Source organism: Portunus trituberculatus, unplaced genomic scaffold (assembly GCF_017591435.1).
Source record: "Portunus trituberculatus isolate SZX2019 unplaced genomic scaffold, ASM1759143v1 PGA_scaffold_63__7_contigs__length_466372, whole genome shotgun sequence".
Classification (NCBI taxonomy): domain Eukaryota; kingdom Metazoa; phylum Arthropoda; class Malacostraca; order Decapoda; family Portunidae; genus Portunus; species Portunus trituberculatus.
In genome coordinates this window covers 67,599-88,326 of record NW_025541704.1, presented here as the reverse complement: position 1 = coordinate 88,326, position 20,728 = coordinate 67,599, and the positions used below count along the sequence as shown (strand labels likewise).

Below are 20,728 nucleotides of genomic sequence, written 5' to 3'. Positions count from 1 at the left end.
TCAGATCCACGTAATATGTTGATATAAGCACTTGAAACACTGGAAAATCCATCACTTGTGAAAATATTACCCCACCAAAAAGTAAATCTGATTCTGAGTTGCCGTGTAAGGAATACGCTGTTATTTCTCACCTTAAGTCACGATATTTATCTTTATATGTAATATACGGACTATACTCGAAAAACATAACCAAGGTTATTGTTCTTTGTCAAAATACAAAAAATAATAGCTTTCTGTTAAAATACTCAACCATTACCGTTCTGTATCATCACCAGCACACAGACAAGAACCACACCATGTATTCCACAGGTTAAACATTAATATTTACTTCATTATTTAGTTTCAACTTGTACTCCTTTCATATCAGTGTTTTCCTAACTACATCATATTATATAATGTCCATCTTAATCTCTTGATAGTCAACATCCATATCGTATTTCTTTAATATATTTTCGTCTTGTTTCACCTTCAAGCCTTACCATATAGCTAACGATAAAATGGGGAGTAATGTCCTTCTATATATTTTTCGCTTGATACCTCATCAATAACTCTTCTTTCCTCATTATCGTCGTTAACTGATTACCTTTACAATCCTTGCATTAACTTTAAATCTTTCCTTAAAATGTTATATAATCAAGTGAAAGCTATTGAAACCACTGATGATTTCCTACGATATCACAATAGCTCAACTCAGACTTGTAACCAAATGTCCTGTGTTATGTGTTAAGTACGACATCCCACATTGTATCTATTTTCAATCCCATAGATATACCCCTTATTTCACATATATCGTCAAAATCACAGATAAAGGCACTCATGAACACTCATTACTATACATTTATCCTAATCTCTATAAAATCTTCCAGATCGCCATATATCCCTCCAAATTATATAGAGACACCTTAACTTCCATGTTAGTCATATATCTTCGTCCTCATCAACAAGAAAACCTTCAAATGCCTGCATATTAATCTAATATCAATATCACTGTCGCCAATTTTCTGCCTTCGGAACATGTATAACCACTTTACCTTTGCATATGTTCACTATATCTTCATCTTATTTTATCAAGTCGCTATCTCAATAATAATATTTGCCCAATATAGTCATGACCTACACAGACGCATATGCACCTTTTCCTATATCCTCACCGCAACATTTTCTAATATACTCAATATCCTCACTGCAACCTTTTCTAAAATACTCAATATCCTCACCGCAAACTTTTCTAATATACTCAATATCCTCACAGCAACCTTTTCTAATATACTCAATATCCTCACTGCAACCTTTTCTAAAATACTCAATATCCTCACCGCAACCTTTTCTAATATACTCAATATCCTCACAGCAACCTTTTCTAATATACTCAATATCCTCACAGCAAACATTTCTAATATACTCAATATCCTCACAGCAACCTTTTCTAATATACTCAATATCCTCACAGCAACCTTTTCTAATATACTCAATATCCTCACTGCAACCTTTTCTAATATAATGAATATCCTCACTGCAACCTTTTCTAATATAATCAATATCATCACCACAGCCTTTTCTAATATAATAAATATCCTCATCTCACTATCTCATATTTACCTCATCGTAACCTTTCCAGAATCCACATCCCATGACCATATATTCATATATTTATTTTGGTATTTACTATTTGCCTTCATATCTCATATTTACCTCACATCCTCTCATCTATATTCATAAGTCAGACTACTCTTGATGTATTAATTTTGACTCGAGTATGCACATGTTAAAATCAATCCATGGATAGATATCTTTACTCAACATATTCACTAGTGAGCCCACTAATATCCTTGTGTATCACTCAACACTGCCATGCCGGGTACTGTCGAAATGAAGCTTTCAGGGCGTCCCCCACTCTTCTGAATCGGCAATCCCCAGACCGGCATTTACATAATGTATATTAATATTTACTTCTGGCCAGAGAGAAACAACTTGTCACCTAGTTGATCACAGCCACTTGTACACGCCTTATGCCCCTAGGTTGGCACGAAGTGTTCAAGTGTTGCTAGGCACAAGAGTCAATGTACACACAAGGAATGAATGTTTGACGCGTCTTTCTTCACATTATAATTCGCAACTTTAATGTCTTAATATCATGTGCTTACTCTGTCTTTACTTTACTCTATATCAACCTTCATACTTACACTTGTTTCCTTACTACACCTATATATCATATTTACTCTGATAACATTATTAGTGTAGTTCCGGGAATGACATCCTTATGGCTCTGCAATATCCCTTTTTACGTCTACCTATATATAAGATCTTAACCTCATGAATTTTAATTTTTTATTATATGTCAAGTTGATCTATGATGGTCTTGTCAACAATTATCAATGCAATATTATGTTTTCCTTCCTGACATATGAATTCTGACTCAGTCTTCATATTATTTACCTTGATATATATTTTCCTCACTCAATATGAATTACCTTATAACAAATATTAATATTTTTTTCTAATCAATATATTTATCCCCACTTCGTTTTCTTCCTAGATATATATTCTCCTTGACTCAATCCTCACATTGTTTTCCCTGATATGTATGTTCCTCAACTCATTATTAACTACCTCTTAACAAATATCAATATATATTTTCTAATCTAAATATCCATCTTCATCCCTTTCTTCCTAGATATATATTCTCCTCACACCTATTCCCTCACGCAGTATAGATATGTATCTAATTCCTCCCAATATTTTCCTTCTTAAACATTCCTCTTACATAATATTGCAACCCACATATTATATTCTTCATGACATAAATATACCTCATGTTGCCGAATATCAACCCTCACATTCCACGATATTACTGACTCAATGATATTATCATATCAATGTCAATAACATTCGCCAACTTACTGCCCTTCCGTAGCTACTTATATTTGCATAATTGCTAATATGTATAACATCTCGAAAGCACTCTTTTTATATTTCAACCTAGTTGTTCTCAATACTTATAACCACATCAGAACACCATTACTGTAAATTACTTCTTATATTTGCATTTACTGATGTTATTCATATCGTCTCTATAACAGCCACAATAGTATCATAATGACATTAATTTACTTCTTATTCTTGCTTTTACTGATGTTATTCATATCGTCTCTATCTTTATGAACTGACTAACGCCTTAACCAAGTAGCTACATATACTACAACTCACATATAATTTCTTGTACTTATAACTTCGGGCACTAATATGATGTTATCCAACATGACCTTACAACAACAATCGTCTTCTTAAGTGAACAATTGAAGGTTGGCCTTGCCTTACACATGTACTTGAACATTTAATATATATTTTGCTTCTTTTCTCACCTTTCGCTTAAAAACTCCACTACTATTCAATTAACCCACTGAGAGAAAAAGAAATGAGGTGTGGCAAGTAACCATAAGGTGGTGAGAAAAGAAACTGTAAGGTGAACTAGGATCTAGCCAGCAACCTTCAATTGCATGAACTAGCACTGTTACAACAGTGTTACCTACTCAACTCAACTACTACCCAGCACGTGGTAGCATCCTCAACTCAACATAATATATTTATACATTAATGCATCTTTATATCCTGTCATCATTTCATAAAATTGCCTCGCAACTCACCGTTTCCTTTTCTCCTTAAATATTTTCATCTACCTTTCATTAACCCAAGAGACTCATAATACACGTATGATCAATATGTAACAAACAAAATGTCTTTCTCTGCTCTTGATTCTCTTCAATATTAACACTCTCTAGTTATTTCCTCTATTAACTTCTTTACATAGGTATCCCATTTTAATACTTACCTCATATATCAGTCATATTTTTTCTTTATTTTCTATACTTCTGATATTGATATTTGCCTCAAACCTTAACCGCAGTGATGTATATCTCAATCATATTTCTACTATGTTTCTATTATTCCCTCATACTATATCTTCTTCCTCATATACTATTCTCACGGAAAAATTCCCTTGCATCAACTACTCACAGTATCCCTTCTTTCACTAGACACTCCCCTTTTATTCCGTATCTTGCATCAGAACCTTCAATATTCTTTCATCTATAATCCGACGAGCTCCCAAACATGATACAATTTACACATTTTTTTTATTCGTCTCTATCGCTATGGGGCAATTAAAATCGTCTTACTCAGTACTTCATATTTTCCTGCTATAAACCACAATATATGCTTACACCCCTTGCTATTTTCCTCTGACAGTCGACACTCGTGTGAAAAAAAATATATCCTTATATATCACGTCTCTTATATATGATAAGTTTCCCTTCACATGACGACAACAAATTCGTCTACCTTTGTGAATTTTGCCGCATATCCGTAATATTTATGCCCTTGACACTCAGTTATCGTTACTCCATTGACTACTTTATGATACACATATTATAATGTAGACGAACCTTAAATAATTTATTCAAAACTCTTTATATCTCATATTTTGTCGCATTTCTCTCCCACTAATAAGACTCCTCGTTTACCCCTTGATTTGTAAAGGCTTAGGTGAAACAAGCGACAGGTAACCGTACAACATATTACTCAGATATCGTCTAATCAAAATATAACCTTAAAGCATCCACTTGAAAGAATAACCTCTTACACGCAACATGATCTTTAATGAATATTGAAATTAATTACTAAATAAATTCTACGGATTTTACACAAAACTTATGATCGTCACGGGCGACTCTGCTTCAGACGAAATAGTGATAATGATATGCATTCATATTATAATAACCATGCCACTTCTGATGTTGACAACAGCTACTTAGTGCACTTTCAACCAATTTACTTTAATCTTCCATCACTATGACTGTCCCTTGCGCCAATTCCAAGATTACAATTTGCAACATTTGGCAATATTTTTTTTTTTTTTGCAATGCAACAATTGTGCAACATTTACATCCCACCGCTGCCACCATGTCGTGATCCGAGCTGTTGCACGACGTTGCACAAATTGTCTAGCTACTGGCTATAAATAGTCAAAGGTTTTTTCTATCTTTAATTAACAAAAATAATATCTATACATAAGGTGTTCGATACGGCGCCGACAAGTAACAATCACAACTCTTTCTGTTGCCTTCTCCACTGCAATTACTACAATTTCTCTTACAAACATCCTTAAGACTTACATTAATCTCGTACATAATCTCGCATCAAAACGGATTTCACTTCAAACGTCATCCACTATATCTTCATAACGTATTACAACATCTGAACACGGTGCTTTATTTATTAGTAAATATCATATGTAGTACGTGCAATGTTACCCCTTTTTTCCCAGCTACCCGTATATAAGAATGATACATGGAACCACGTTAACTTCGTACACAATTACACACTAGTAAATATGTTATGTAACTTATTCGTCAGAGCGCATCTGACAAGATTTTCTCTGCCCCAATCGGAAATCTTAGAGATTGGAGTCAGGCGTTTCGTGGCGTCCCCGCGTGAGGACTTCCTGACAAGCCCAGAATCGTCCAAGAATAATAGAAAGAGAGTGGGTGACATGGAGTTGTGAGCAAACCACATCAGGAGGGGTCGGACAGGAAACTTGAGAAAAGAGTTCAGCTTTAGAGACTCAGAAGAACGCATGGCAGTGGTGTAAGGAAAGCCAGAAGATCATAGAGCGACCTTGAGGATACTGGCGATCAGACAGAAGATAAAGGAGGGAAAGATGAAGAAGTGAAGTTATTTCACCCTTTTTAGATGTGTTTCCAGCAGGAAGGAAAGGTAGGCTAGATGCCAGAAGGTGCAAGCACAGAAGCACAGTCACGAGGAGAGTTTGAGTTTTGATTGAAAGATTTTGACATTTGAGCAAAGGCTTGAGAAAAGAGTTCTATTTATGAATAATAAAGGAGTGTTTGGCAAGTTCACGAAGAACAGACTTGGCATGATTCCGGGCAAAGATATAAAGTGCATGAGATTCAGGAGATGGAAGGCTCAAGTACCTTTTGTGGGCAACCTCTCTATCATGTATAGCACGAGAACAGGCTGAGTTAAACCAAGGTTTAGAAGGTTTAGGTTGAGAAAAAGAATGAGAAATGTACGCCTCCATGCCAGACACTAACACCTCTGTTATGCGTTCAGCACAAAGAGATGGGTCTCTGACACGGAAACAATAATCATTCCAGGGAAAATCAGCATAATACCTCCTCAGGTCCCCCTAACTGGCAGAGACAAAACGCCAGAGGCACCTTCGCTTTGGGGGATCCTGCGGAGGAATTGGAGAAATAGGACAAGATACAGAAATGAGATTGTGATCGGAGGAGCCCAACGGAGATGAAAGGGTGACAGTATAAGCAGAAGGATTAGAGGTTAGGAAGAGATAAAGAATGTTGGGCGTGTCTCCAAGATGGTCAGGAATACGAGTAGGGTGTTGCACCAGTTGCTCTAGGTCATGGAGGATAGCAAAGTTGAAGGCTAGTTCACCAGGGTGGTCAGTGAAGGGCGAGGAAAGCCAAAGCTGGTGGTGAACATTGAAATCTCCAAGAATGGAAATCTCAGCGAAAGGGTAGAGGGACAGAATGTGCTCCACTTTAGAAGTTAAGTAGTCGAAGAATTTAATACAGTCAGAAGAGTTAGGGGAGATATAAACAACACAGATTACTTTAGTTTTACAGTGACTGTTAAGGCTTATGTAGCCAAGAAGAACCCTTTCAAAATGGCTAATCTGAAAGATCTCGTGGCAGAAGCACTAAGTTTCATCACACTACAAAATTGGATGGAAGCAGTGCGACATGCTGAAAATATACAAGATGAAGATGACCAACAAGACATCGCAGCTGAAAATTTCGTAGTCTTTTGTGATTAACATCACAGAATGTTCTGATGAGGAAGATGATGATGATGATGATGATGATGATGATGATAATTAAACAGCTGAGAGAGGATTAGGCCTACTGGGGACGCCTCTGAAAAAAAAGGGGCCAGACTTTTACCACAAGTGGTGTAAAAACACAGTCGAAAATAAATAACAAATAAAACTACCAACACATAACATAATGTAATGATATATATATATATATATATATATATATATATATATATATATATATATATATATATATATATATATATATATATATATATATATATATATATATATATATATATATATATATATATATATATATATATATATATATATATATATATACACACACACATACGCACACACACAAAAGGGGTTTCCTGAAAGTTTGGGAGAAAATTAACCAAAAACTAAAGCGCCGGAGTATTATTTATTATTATTCATTTCGACTTTTTTCCACACTACCTAAATAATAATAATAATAATAATAGTAATAATTAGAGAGAGAGAGAGAGAGAGAGAGAGAGAGAGAGAGAGAGAGAGAGAGAGAGAGAGAGAGAGAGAGAGAGAGAGAGAGAGAGAGAGAGAGAGAGAGAGAGAGACAGACAGACAGACAGAGAGAGAGAGACAAACAGACAGAGAGAGAGAGAGATTAACAGATAGGTGGTGGGTCGGTACAGTTAATCTGATAATTGGGAGTTGAACTGGCAACGTCGCACTCATGGGAATTTCAGAATGTGCCCTGCCCTGAACGGACTTCATAGAGTGGAAAGACTATAACATAATAAACGAGTTACACCTGTAATGAAAGGGTTACACAACCACTGGTTCAGATAGTCACTGGTTGAAATAGTACTGGTTTATGCAATTCTGTTTCAATTTGCACTGGTTCGAGCACCACTGATTCAGAGGGTCACTGGTTCAAATGGTTACTGGTTCAAATGACCACTGGTTCACTTGACTACTGGTTCAGTTGACCACTGGTTCAGCTGACCACTGGTTCAATTGGCACTGGTGTATGTGGTACTGGTGCAGGTGGTACTGGTTCAGTTGACATGGAACCGGTACAACCATGGTAAGCTCCTGCAAGGAAACTTCTCGATGCGGTAATTGCTCAGCACTAAACTCACATTCTGAGGAGCATTACAATGCTGCTGCTTATTGTTTCCATTGCCGTGATACTCACCAGGTACGTTCCAGGCAATGCCCAAGGTATCGCCTGGAGCAGGATATTTTACAGTTTGCTAATAGTCAGTTCATTAACCTCGGTAGTGCTCGCCGTGAACTCCTTTGTCGCCAGAAGGACGGTACTGGTGCAACATCTTATGCTGCATTAGCCGCTCGATCATCAGTCGAATCTGCAGGTCCGAAGACATCTGCTACCTCACGCTCTGTTGGGGGCTGGTGGTCCTGTTCGTTTGGCTAATCGATTTGCCCTTTTGTCCTATGCCTCAGCTGAGTCATCTGTAAGATGTGACGGGAATAATCCAGACTTGACCAAAGTGACCCATGTAGTGGCTCTACCTGCTTATGAGAAGAGAATACCGTGTTGGGTTCTGCTGGGTCCCTGGTCACGTTTGTGTTTCCGGGAATGAACACACAGATGGCCTTGCTAAAGAGGCAGCAAGTCACGCTCCACCCTCTGCCCCTGTCCCGTTTAGAGATGTATTCCAGTCCATCCGTCTGGCGATTGTTGCAAGATGGCAGAGGAGGTGGCAAACAGGGGTTGCCACCTCGAAAATGGGAGAGATCACCACGTCCATTCTCCCTGACTGGACATACACCCATATTTGCGACCGCCGTAAACAGATTGCATTAGCACGGGTCAGAATCGGTCACACGTATCTTACACAAAGATATTTGTTAACCATAGCCCCACAACCCTACTGTGATGACTGCCTGGAGCCGCTCACCGTGCGGCACCTTCTGGTCGAGTACCCTAGTTTTATTGATTTACGACACCGCTACCTCTACCGGTGTCGCGGTAGAGATAGTGGTGTCTATTATCTCCCTAAGGTCCTTGGACCAGCATTCCTGTCCCCTGGCCATGATATCTTTAGTTACTTGGGGGAAGCTGGGCTTCTCCCAAAACGGTGACTTATATTTTATAATGTGTATTTTTAATGATGACTGTAGATGTTGCGGCGCCTTACGTAAAATCCATCCACCCTATCAAGTACAAGCTCATGTGACCCCGACGTGTGGTATCCATAACATTTAAGAACGACAACAACATCACAGAATGTTTACCTGACCTGGGCTATCTGCCTGGGTCTGGCCTGGGTCATAAACCTGGGCCGCGTTCCGTTGGGGACCGTAAGGCTTACAGTATGGCATACTTCCCCCGAATTGGGGGGGACCAGCATACAGCTCGCTTTGCGGAAGCTTGCGGGACCTTGCGCTCCTCGGAGGAGAATGCTTGGTGGTGTCTGGCAACTATTCTTTATCAACAAACCGCAGACGGCCGCCGCTTCACCACTATATTTTCAGTGTGGGGGATGTAAATGCTATTTTGACAGCTTATGCGACGTCACAGAACATCAAAAACAATGTGGTAAGTCTGTTATCCCTTGTAAAATGCTGGAATAAGGCAATATGACCAAAATATTAGTATTTATAGCAATAAAAGACGGTGTTATATATGTCGCATTTCTTCCCACAGCCACTGAGGCAGAAGAGACAGCCTCTACCGCCATGGTAGCTGCTGCAGAGGCCCCTCCAGCACCTGTGGCTGCAGGGACAGTTTCCCTTTGCATTCGAAAGTGTTTCTTGAAGTCTTTCCCGGATTAAAGAGGCACTATAGTCTCTGCATAGTCCTTGACCCGCACAGGACTTGGCGGCCTATCCTCTCCCTCTTCTCCTTGCCTTGGCAGCCTCTCTTCTCCCTCTTCCTCTTGCCTCAGCAATATTTCCTCCTCTCGTGCTACGAGGAGATCTGCAGCGTCCAACAGAGGGTCTTTTGCGAGCTCTTGAGCGAGGAGGAGGAGAGCCAGCTTGGACGGCCATCTTGTCAACCATACCCGTATGGCTATACGCGTTCCCTTGCGTTCCGTTGGGGGTTGCGGGGGGGCAGCGTGCTAACCTCCAACGGAACGCAGCCCTGTTTCCTTTTGACTCTTGACCCACTGATATCCTCCTAATCCTTTTTATGGCTGGGTGCGGTGGATTATCTCTAACTACTGAGTGTAGGTAGAGATAATCCAGACAATAGGTACACGATAAATAACGTGGCACTAGAAAGTTCCAAGTATGAGAAAGATTTAGGAGTCATAGTTAGCTCCGATCTCGGTACAAGGAAACAATGTATTGAAGCCAGAAATAAGGTGAATAGAGTATTAGGTTTAATTTTTATAAGTGTTAAAAACAGGAGTCCTGAAGTAACACTGAAATTATATTTGGTGCTGGTCAGGCCACATCTGGACTATGCGGTACAATTCTGGTCCCCACATTTCAGGAAGGACATAGCTCTGTTGGAGTCAGTGCAAAAGAGGATGACTAAAAAAATACAGGGAATGAGGGATATTCCCTATGAAGAGAGACTGAATAAACTTAATTTGCATTCCTTAGAGACGTAGGTTAAGAGGAGATCTGATAGAAGTATTTAAGTGGTATAAAGGATCAGTAGCGGGGACAGAACCAGAAATAATGGGTTTAAACTTGAAAAACTCGGGTTTAGGAAAGAAATGGGAAGAAACTGGTTTTCAAGCAGAGTGGTTGATAAGTGGAACAGTCTCAGTGGTCATGTAGTCAGGGCTGATTCAATAGGATGCTTTAAAAGAAGATTAAATAAGTTCATGGATTGGGAAGATAGATGGAATTAGGTAGCTTAAGCACACTGGAACTGCCTCGTATAGGCCTGTCGGCCTCTTGCAGCTTCCCTCTTTTCTTATGTTCTTATGTTCTTAAATAAAATTGTCTGAGCAACTAAAGTGTGGAAACTGAATAGCGCTTCCTATACCTACTCTTGAAGTACGAGTGTATCTACACGCGCTATAGTCAATAACGTAAAAAAGAAGAAAAAAAAATACATTATTCCTAGTACTGCATTATGGTAGCGCGTCTGTCTCTTACCGGGTACGCCCTTATCTGGTGTCCCTCAGTTGTAGGCTCTCTTGTGTCTGCACACCCCCATGTTTTCGTTCGCTTGCATTGTTATTTTGTACCATTCTTTTCATTAATACAGCAAGTGAACTCAATCATGAGTTTGGTCTCACCTTTACACTCTGAACCAGTTGAGTTCACCAGGTGTCTACACCACTTTAATGTGTGTGTGTGTGTGTGTGTGTGTGTGTGTGTGTGTGTGTGTGTGTGTGTGTGTGTGTGTGTGTGTGTGTGTGTGTGTGTGTGTGTGTGTGTGTGTGTGTGTGTGTGTGTGTGTGAGGGGGCAACAGTCGTTATCCTACACCGGCCGTTACCTATCTCGGGATTCAGCTTCAAACTGCGGGAAGGGTTCGGAGGCCGCGAACGACTCGCTCTGGCGTTCGAGCAACTCGGGTCGGTTTCAACACATCCCCGGATGCTCCCACCTATCCACCCTGGGACCCGGCCCCGCCGAGGCAACGTCGGCGGCATCGAGTGACGGCTCAGGCAGACAGCTCGCAAGCCAGCGCTGGGTAACACCTCTCCCGCACTACCTTCATCATCACCAGAACTGCTCAACGCTCTGAAAGCTGTTCGGAAAGATTGGGCTCCCTGCTGACCGCCTTTCACCCTTGGCATCTTCACCACCATCGCCGCCACCTTCACCTAGTGAACTTAGCCATCACGCCACGCCACCTTTGTCCTAAGGTCAAGGTGGCAGATTATCTGGAGTGGATCGATGAGTTTCCTTTAGTTCAGTGTTTCTTATGATGCCCCTTCTATACTGGCTGGGCCAGCGCCGCCAGAGCGCCACTCAAGTTTGCTACCGTCCTCATTGGCAAAATTCTAGATGCCGTGGACTTACCGGCGGCTAGAATACTGCAAGACGCTGATGGGCCTATGACTACTTTACCAGAACAGCCACAAAATAAGTTAACGTCAGTGGGTAAGAGTGAAACCATCTCTAACCATCCTATTACACCCTCTGCAGTACCTTCATCTGTCACTCACAGCTTTACCACACAGGTGTGTGCTGCATAGACCCGAGCCAGCCGAATGAAGAGAGTACATCCCCTTGTTCTGCATAAGCTACATCCTTTTAAAGTGACACCTCAACATTTCATACAGCTCCAAGGTTCCTGTCCCACTCTTGAGGGGTTCCGTCGTAAAGCAGCGTCGGAGGAGGCACGGAATGGCTCCAGATAAAAGTTCATCTATCAAAAAGACCTGCTATATCGTAAGTGCATCTCCTTTGACTGCCCTCAAAGAACAGATACTGTATGCCTCCTTGTTCCTAAGGAGTGTCGCTCTGTTGTGTTGCAAGTTGTGCATGAAGGACCTCTGGCAGGACACTTTTCACATAGGTAGATCCAGTGTCGCTCTGTTGTGTTGCAAGTTGTGCATGAAGGACCTCTGGCAGGACACTTTTCACATAGGTAGATCCAGTGTCGCCCCGTTGTGTTGCAAGTTGCGCATGAAGTACCTCTGGCAGGACACTTTTCACATAGGAAAATCCAGATTAAGATATCGCAAGATTTCTTTTGGCTAGGGATGGGAGCTGATATAAGGTATTTCTGTTGAGAAATGTCAGCGCCTCGCATCCAAAGGACGAGTAAGACCAGTACCTTTGCATCCCCTACCTATTATCACTGAGCCCTTCTCGAGGGTTGCTATTGATTTAGTGGGTCCTCTGTCTCCACCCTCTTCTGAAGGACACCGCTACCTATTTATTTTGATTGACTTTTTTACGGGTTTTCAAGAAGCCATGCCTTTGAAGGACATCGACACCATTTCCGTCTCTGAGGCATTGCTCACCATCTACGCCAGAGTGGGAATTCCCAGGAAAATCCACTCCGACCGAGGAACACAATTTACATCCAATCTGATGGCTGAGCTTCACAAGTTATTAGGGATGAAACCCATCTTCACTACACCCTTTCATCTACAGGAAAATGGACGTGTCAAGCGACTACACGCCATCCTTAAGTCTGCTTTGAGGAAGTTGTGTGCGGATAAACCACGGGAATGGCATCGGTAATTAGTACCAACCCTGTTCGTTCTCGGGGAAATTCTTAATGACTGGACTGGATTTCTCCCTTTGAGCTGCTCTATGGCCGCAACGTACGAGGACCTCTATCTGTTTTACGTGACCTGTGGGAGAGTAGAAAGATGACCGAAGACGAGACCAGCCTTCCAATACGTTCTCGAGTTACGTGACAAACTATCAGATTGTGCTCAATTAGCAGCCAGACATTCATATGTAAGTACCTCACGTTATCGAGCTTACTTTGACTTAAAGTCTCAGGATCGCCAGTTTAAGGAAGAAGATGATGTACTAGTCCTATTTCCAAGTATTACCAGAAAATTCTTAGTGGCCTGGGAAGAATCCTATAAAATATTGGAGAGGCATGGGAAGGTAGACTACTAGATCAAGACGCCGAAGGGACCGAAGCTTTACCACGCCAACATCTTGAAGAAATACTATCGGTGGGCACATGTTAATCAAGCACACATGCTGGACGAGACTTCATCCTTGGAGGAGACTGACGACACAAGTAAGATGACGTGTGTGAACGACATAATAGATGAAATACCTGAATTTCCTTAATATGGTTTCCCTCTATAAAGTCTTTATTCCCCAGGCTTCTGAGCTGACTAGTCCCCTTTTTGATCTGCTGAGGAAAACGGTACGGGAACCATTACCATGGACTGAAGACCTGCGCACTCGTTTTGACTATCTGAAGAAAGCTCTGTGCTCCTGATCGGTATTACGACTTCATGACCTATACCTGACCTTCGTCTTACGAACTGATGCATTAAGTCATGGAGTGGGAGCTGTGTTGCTACAGTACCACGAGGATCATCCGCATCCCATAGCCTACGCAAGTCGGAAGCTGTTGGACCGCGAGAGACGCTATTCAACCATCGAGCGGGAATGTTTAGCCGTTGTCTTCAGCGTCAACAGGTTTGATTTCTACCTTCGAGGTAAGGAGTTCATCCTGGAAGTAGACCACAAACCTCTGGTATATCTTTTGAACATAGCCGTCACGCTAGGCCATATTGTACCAAGCTGCTGCGACCCTTACCCTGCCTCACGACGGGTGTGTACTTCGCCTGCTGCATTCCCGGCGATTATCAACCACCTCCGTGGAGCTTCCTACAATCTGTGGACCTGCGATTCATCTAGAACCAGTGCCTGTCTGACCAGGGCTCGTGAGGGTGAGTCTATAGGCTGCTTCACCCTCTGTTCCTGCCGGCGTCACCTGTGGCCGCCTCTACCGAGGTAACTTTTACTGTGAAGCAGAGACAGATCTGAGGAGCTGTAGTGGAAGGTGTGGACTGGCCCATCATCGTGTTAATGCCTATGATGTGTTGTGTGGTGTGTGGTGTATCTTTAAATATTGTTATATTTGCTTCCTTGCTTAATTAACCTAATTCCTTAAAGAGTAATTGACACCTGTCACACAACCACCCGGCCCTGACTTTGCGTGTGTGTGTGTGTGTGTGTGTGTGTGTGTGTGTGTGTGTGTGTGTGTGTGTGCGTGCGTGTGTGAATAATAGTAATGAAGTTAATCATTTAGTATCCTGAGTATGCATCGTTGAATTATGTATTATCTATGTTAATAGAATAATGTTCAGTTACCCGTGAAATTGGTTTTCTGCTTTCATGGATCATCTTTTTAGCTCTTTAGACTTATCACAACGTTAGGTTAGATCATGTCAGAGATGGATATATGTCTAAAGTGTGTCATTTTGTCTCGCTATGACCACATCATTAGCTCCGACAGTTTGTAGAGTACGTTACCAGGCCCATACACAAATGAACAATTGACTCGAGTATAATTGTCCAACTGTGTCATTTTTCCACCTTAGATTTTACAGTACGTTACCTATCTTTATTAATGGCTTATTTTTGCCTTTCACCCGTAGTTTTTTTTTTTTTTTTTTTACGAATATTAACATATTCAAAAATATTCTTTTGTTTGTCTATTCCTTAATTGAAAGAAAAAAAATATGCAAGAGGAAAAACCAGGCAAGGACAACAAATCATTAAAAAAAAGGCCCACTTGAAATAATGATATAGAATTATCTAAAAATCAGAAACAAATGTCTTGAAACCTCCCTCGTAAAAGACATGATGTAGGAAGATGGAAATACAGAAGCAGGCACAGACTTCAAGAGTTTTCCAGAGAAAGGTATGAATGATTGAAAGTACTGATTAACTGTTGCATTATAAAGTTAAAAACATACAAGGGGTGAGAAGAAGACTTTGTGCAACGAGTCCGCAGAAGGGGAGGTATGCAGTTAGCAAGATTAGTAGAGCAGTTAACGTGAAAATAGTGATAAAAGATAGAAACGGATGCAACATTTTGGCGGTGAGAAAGAGGAGGAAGACAGTCAGTCAGAGGAGGGGAGTTGATGAGACGAAAAGCTTTTGATTCCACCCTATCTAATAAAACTGTGTGAATAGAACAGCCCTAAAAAAACAAATAGTACTCCAAACAAGAACGAATAAGGCTCTTGTACAGAGTTAGCAATTGGAGTGGCGACAAAAAAAAAAAAAAAAAACTGGCAGAGACACCTCAGAAGTTTTAGCAAGATATGAGATATGAAGTTTCCAGTTAAGACTATGAGTAAAGGACAGACTGAGGATATTCAGTGTAGAAGAGGGAGACAGTTGATTGTCATTGAAGAAGAGGGGATAGTTGTCTGGAATGTTGTGTCAAGTTGATTGATGGACGAATTGAGCGTTTGAGGTATTGAACACTACTAAGTTTTCTCTGCCCCAGTCAGATATCTTAGAAAGATCAGAAGTTATGCGTTTTGTGGCGTCTCTGCGTGATCTATTGACTTCCTGAAGAGTTGGTTTTCTCTGAACGGACGTGGAAAGATGTATGGTGGTATCATCAGCGTAGAAATGGAAAAGACAAGAAGTTTAATAAAGAAGAAAATTAATGAATAATAGAACAAGAGTGGGTGACAGGACAGAATCCTGAGGAACACCACTCTCAATAGATTTAGGAGAGGACCAATGGCTTGAACGGTCGGAAAGGAAACTCGAGATTAAGCTGTGGTGTTAGGTAGCTGTCGGGACAGTACAGCCATGAAGGTGAAGGTTCTTCATAGAAACACGTACTAACTGTAGTAGGTGTATTCAGGCAGAGGAACACAGAGAAAGCCTTGGAAGGACCCCTGAACGCGTGCCTGCCTTGGAGGCGCCAGCCAGACTGAGGCTTACGGTGGGTTGCCAGGCGCACAATAATCAGAGGTATAGGGAATACATATGATACATTACATTACATATCCACACCTCCCTCCCCGCTCACGCTCGTAGCACTGTCTCGAGCGGAACTCTTTTTCATGAGCCACTGGGAACGACGTGGGGCAACTGGGGGAGCAAGAAAAGCAGACGGACTTTTCTCGTCTGACCAAAGGACCACAGGGATATGGTAGAGAGGATCATCATCATGAGGCGGCACTGGGTGCAGGTGACGGCAGTTGCGTCGCCAGACACGTCCACTGGGGAGACGAACATCATATTCCCTGCTGCGGCCCATGACCACATCGACCTTGTCCCAGCGGAGAGACACAGGGTCCTGGATGCGGACTGTGGCTCCAATGCATAGCTTGGGGAGGGGCCTGGCATGCTGGTCATAGTGAGCCTGCACCTGTTCAGCCTGGGCGGCAGCACGGCGGTCGCAGTCCTCCATCTTGGCCTGCCAGTCTGCGGAGGACTCTGGGTGGGCAGAGACGCAGGGCCGAAGAGGGTGGCCATAGAGATGTTGCGAAGGTGACCGTCCTGTATGGTTGGGAGTGTTACACAGCTCCAAGAGACCTCTGGCAAACTCCTTCGCATCAATGTTGCCGGAGGGGGTTGTCTTCATGATGAGGTGCTTCATCGACTTGACAGCCGCCTCAGCATGGCCATTAGACTGAGGATAGTGCGGCGAAGTCACTATGTGGTGGGCATCCCAGCGCTCCATGAAGTTCTGGAAGTCTGCGTTGGCAAACTGGGGCTCACCATCAGTGCAGAGACGGATGGGGACACCCACTTCCCGGAAATAGAGGCAGAACATCTGGATGGTGCGTGTGGCGGTGGTGTGCGCACCACATGGGACGACCACAGGCCATCCTGAGAGTCTGTCCGCAATAACAAGAAAGAACTTGCCACCGACTGTGAAGAAGTCTGCCTTGACGGACTCAAAGGGCCTGGATGGGTTGTCGTCATACATCAGGGGATCCTGTTGTTGGCTCAGCTGGAGGACTTGACATGGTTCACAGGCACGAACAGCATTAACGATGTCAGAGTCAATGCCAGGCCAGAAAACAGTCTGCCTCGCCCGACGGCGAGTGGCTTCCACACCGCGGTGCCTGTCATGGAGACAAGCAAGGGTGCGGCGGCCGACAGCTACAGGAACCACGATCCTTTAGCCATAAAGTACAAGCTCCCCATCTGCGTAGATGTGATCGCAGAGCTTCCAGTAGAGAAATAGGGAACTGTGGAGCTTGTACCGGTTGGACGGGAAGCCAGACGTCACGCAGGCGGTGATGTGGGCATATGACAGGTCTGCCTTTGCTGCTGCTCGGAATTCCTGGAGCGTCCGATCGGCGTCATGGTGTGTTGTGTGTTGGTCGGAGCGTTCAGCGTTGGCAGCTACGACACGCCGCAGGTGGGCAGTGGCAGCAGTGCACGCCATCTCGTCCTCAGGTGTGGGGTGGCTGACTGAGGCTCTTGACAGAGCATCTGGGATGCGTAGCAACTGCCTGGCGTGCCACACAGCTGTGAAGAGGTAGGATGAGATTTTCTCCTTAAGATGTTGGAGACGGGGATTCTCAATCGCGTCCAACGTTTAGGCATTCAGGATCGGGACCAGTGGCCGATGGTCCGTCATCAGCTTGAAGTGCTGTAGGCCTATGAGGTGGAGCCGACTCTTGGACATGGCCCATACAACGGCAAGCAGCTCGAGCTCAATGGTGGCGTAGCACGTCTCAGCGCCAGTGAGGAAGTGGGAGCCACACTGAACTATAGTCCGACTCAAATATGAAGGCCGCTAAGGGGAGACCTATCGGGGATTCCCCAGCTGCGGCGTCGCCAAACGTCGCAGCCCCAATTATAGGATTAACACTGAAGTGTGGAGAAACGCCCATCTCTCTCTCTCTCTCTCTCTCTCTCTCTCTCTCTCTCTCTCTCTCTCTCTCTCTCTCTCTCTTATTTTTTTATTTAAACAGGTGGTTATATATATATTACATGGGACAATTAATTGTGCCTATGCTAAAGCTCATCCTTACCGTAGGTGAGTTATCTTAAAGCTACTGCCCTTACACTTACATTATAAACAAATTGTAATGTAGTAATAACTAAACTTAATTTTAACAGATATTATTAGATGAATAATTGAAAATACTATGTACATCCTAGGCGAAGCATTATGTACAAAATTGACATTAAGGAGGGTGTAGACGCAGCCACCTATGGGCTGCTACCTTAATTTGCTGTGTGGACAGGCCCCTCACATCCACGTTCCACCACACCACCGCTGCTGATGTAAAGGCACGCTGGTGAGTAGAGCTATGGGACCTCGGGACTTCCAGGAGGAGGTCATTGGCCGACACCGTCCTCGTGCCAACCTCGTGTCTCCTCCAGGTTGCCCCTAAGTCCGTCAGGTGGGGTACGCGCTGCACTTGTGCCTTGTGGAGCACTGTCAAGGCGGCAACTCTCCTGCGGTGCTCGAGGCTGTCCCTCAGGTCGTGCCGCTGCTGTTCCTCCTGCTGCCGCTGCTCTTGCTGTTGCTGTTGCTCTTGTTGAGGCTGTCGGTGTTGCTGCCTCCTCCGCCAGTGTGGTTGGTGTTGTTGATGATGTGTAGCGCCGCTAATCAAGCGCTCTGCCCGGCGCTGTACTTTATCTAGTAGGCTGAGGTGGCAGCGGGCACTTGACATCCAGGTAAGAGGGGCGTATTCCATTATAGGCCTTACCTGGGCCTTGTAGAGTGTGAGGAGGCCGTCAGCATGGAGGAGGTGTTTCATCCGGCGCAGTAGGTTCACCTTAGAGGAGGCGTTCCGCGCCACTTTCTCCAGGTGACGGTCGAACTGCAGCCTGGAATCCACCTCCACCCCAAGGATTTCAATGGTGTCCTGCAGAGGGATGGTATCTGGCCCGAGACGCAACTTTCCACGCAGTTGGTCTGCTTCTTCCTGTGAGCGGGTGATCACCATGGCCTGGGTTTTCTCAGGGGCAAACTTGACATGCCACCTTTCTCCCCAAGCCAGGATGTCCTGTAGCTGCCTATTGACTGCCTGCACCACATTCTGGGCTTCTCCTCTCGTAAGCCCAGGAGAGGGTGCAGTCATCTGCATAAGCAGCCGCTTCGGGAGAACTCTGCAGTAGATCGTTGAAATATATGTTCCATAGTATTGGGCCGAGTACTGAACCTTGGGGTACAGAAGCCTCCACTGGAAAGGAGGACGAGGTGCTGCCGTTCACCACTACGCGGAGGCTCCGTCCCGTGAGGTAGCTGGTGAACAGTTGTAGCAGGTCCCCGGTGATGCCCAGCTGCTGGAGTTTAGTAGTCAGCGCATGATGCCACACAGAGTCAAAAGCACCGGCAATGTCTAAGGCGATCACCAGGGAGGGGCGTCCGGCATCAAGGGCATCATGCCAGGATTTGGAGAGCAAGAGGAGGAGATCAGAGGTTGAACGGCCTTTTCTAAATCCAAATTGCTTCGGAGATAGAAGGTGATTCTCCTCAAGGTATTTGTTGATCTGCTCACCAATTATCCTCTCAAAGATCTTGCTCACCACTGAGAGGAGGGAGATGGGTCGGTAATTTCCTGGCTCTGCTCTTGACCTCTTCTTGTGCACTGGTGTAATTCTCGCCTCCTTCCAAAGTGATGGCCACTCCCCGGTCTGCAGGCACTGCCGGAAGATGAGTGTGAGGGGGGTTGTTAGTTCAGTCGCACAGTTTTTAAGTATATGTGGGCTTAATCCGTCAGGGCCTGGTGCCTTCCTGGTGTTCACTCCTCTCAGGAGTCTTCCTACATCATCTTCAGTAATGACAACATTCTGAACTCTGCGGCAAGGAGATCAGCCTTTTCACGACTGGTGACAGCCAGGTCTCCGTTAGGTTTGGTAAGGGCTGGGATTCGCACTTGATGGGAGATGCCTTGTCTCTCCTTCACCAGGTTCCACCATTGCTTAGCATCAACCTGGTTAGAGGAGAGTTTCTTCTTGATATCCAACTCCCATCTGGCCTTGGCCCACTTTGCTGTCTTTACCATTATCTTGCACGCTCTTCTGTGCCGGGCTTTATTGACCTGCGTGGGATGTCGCTTGTAGTGTTGCCACGCTCTATATTTATTGTCAGCAGCGACTCTACATTGGTAGCCAAACCATTGTTGGTCCTTAGGGTTTGTTGTGTACACCCTGTGTGGCACAAATTGTTGTTGTAGGGAGAGAAGGACGGTGGTAAAGGCGATGGTATCGTTGTGTGGGTCTCTCTCTCTCTCTCTCTCTCTCTCTCTCTCTCTCTCTCTCTCTCTCTCTCTCTCTCTCTCTCTCTCTCTCTCTCTCTCTCTCTCTCTCTCTCTCTCTCTCTCTCTCTCTCTCTCTCTCTCTCTCTCTCTCTCTCTCTCTCTCTCTCTCTCTCTCTCTCTCTCTCTCTCTCTCTCTCTCTCTCTCTCTCTCTCTCTCTCTCTCTCTCTCTCTCTCTCTCTCTCTCTCTCTCTCTCTCTCTCTCTCTCTCTCTCTCTCTCTCTCTCTCTCTCTCTCTCTCTCTCTCTCTCTCTCTCTCTCTCTCT

General features: G+C 43.7%; 2 protein-coding genes across 2 annotated transcripts in view; both read right to left on the bottom strand.

The window, feature by feature from the left end:
- Window positions 1-16,230: 16,230 nt before the first annotated feature.
- LOC123500982 (uncharacterized protein K02A2.6-like) lies at window positions 16,231-17,631 on the bottom strand. Its single transcript, XM_045249536.1, has 2 exons — window positions 17,447-17,631; window positions 16,231-17,359 (listed from the first exon to the last, which is right to left on the bottom strand). The coding sequence occupies exons 1-2, from the start codon at window positions 17,629-17,631 to the stop codon at window positions 16,231-16,233; spliced, it is 1,314 nt and encodes a 437-aa protein (XP_045105471.1).
- Window positions 17,632-19,217: 1,586 nt separating this feature from the next.
- LOC123500981 overlaps window positions 19,218-20,728 on the bottom strand; it is a 26,040-nt gene continuing 24,529 nt past the window's right edge. The window contains exons 5-6 of the mRNA XM_045249534.1: window positions 20,081-20,354; window positions 19,218-19,994 (exon numbers count right to left, since the gene is read on the bottom strand). Coding sequence (XP_045105469.1) covers window positions 19,218-19,994; window positions 20,081-20,354 — 1,051 coding nt within the window. The remainder of the gene's footprint in view (window positions 19,995-20,080; window positions 20,355-20,728) is intronic.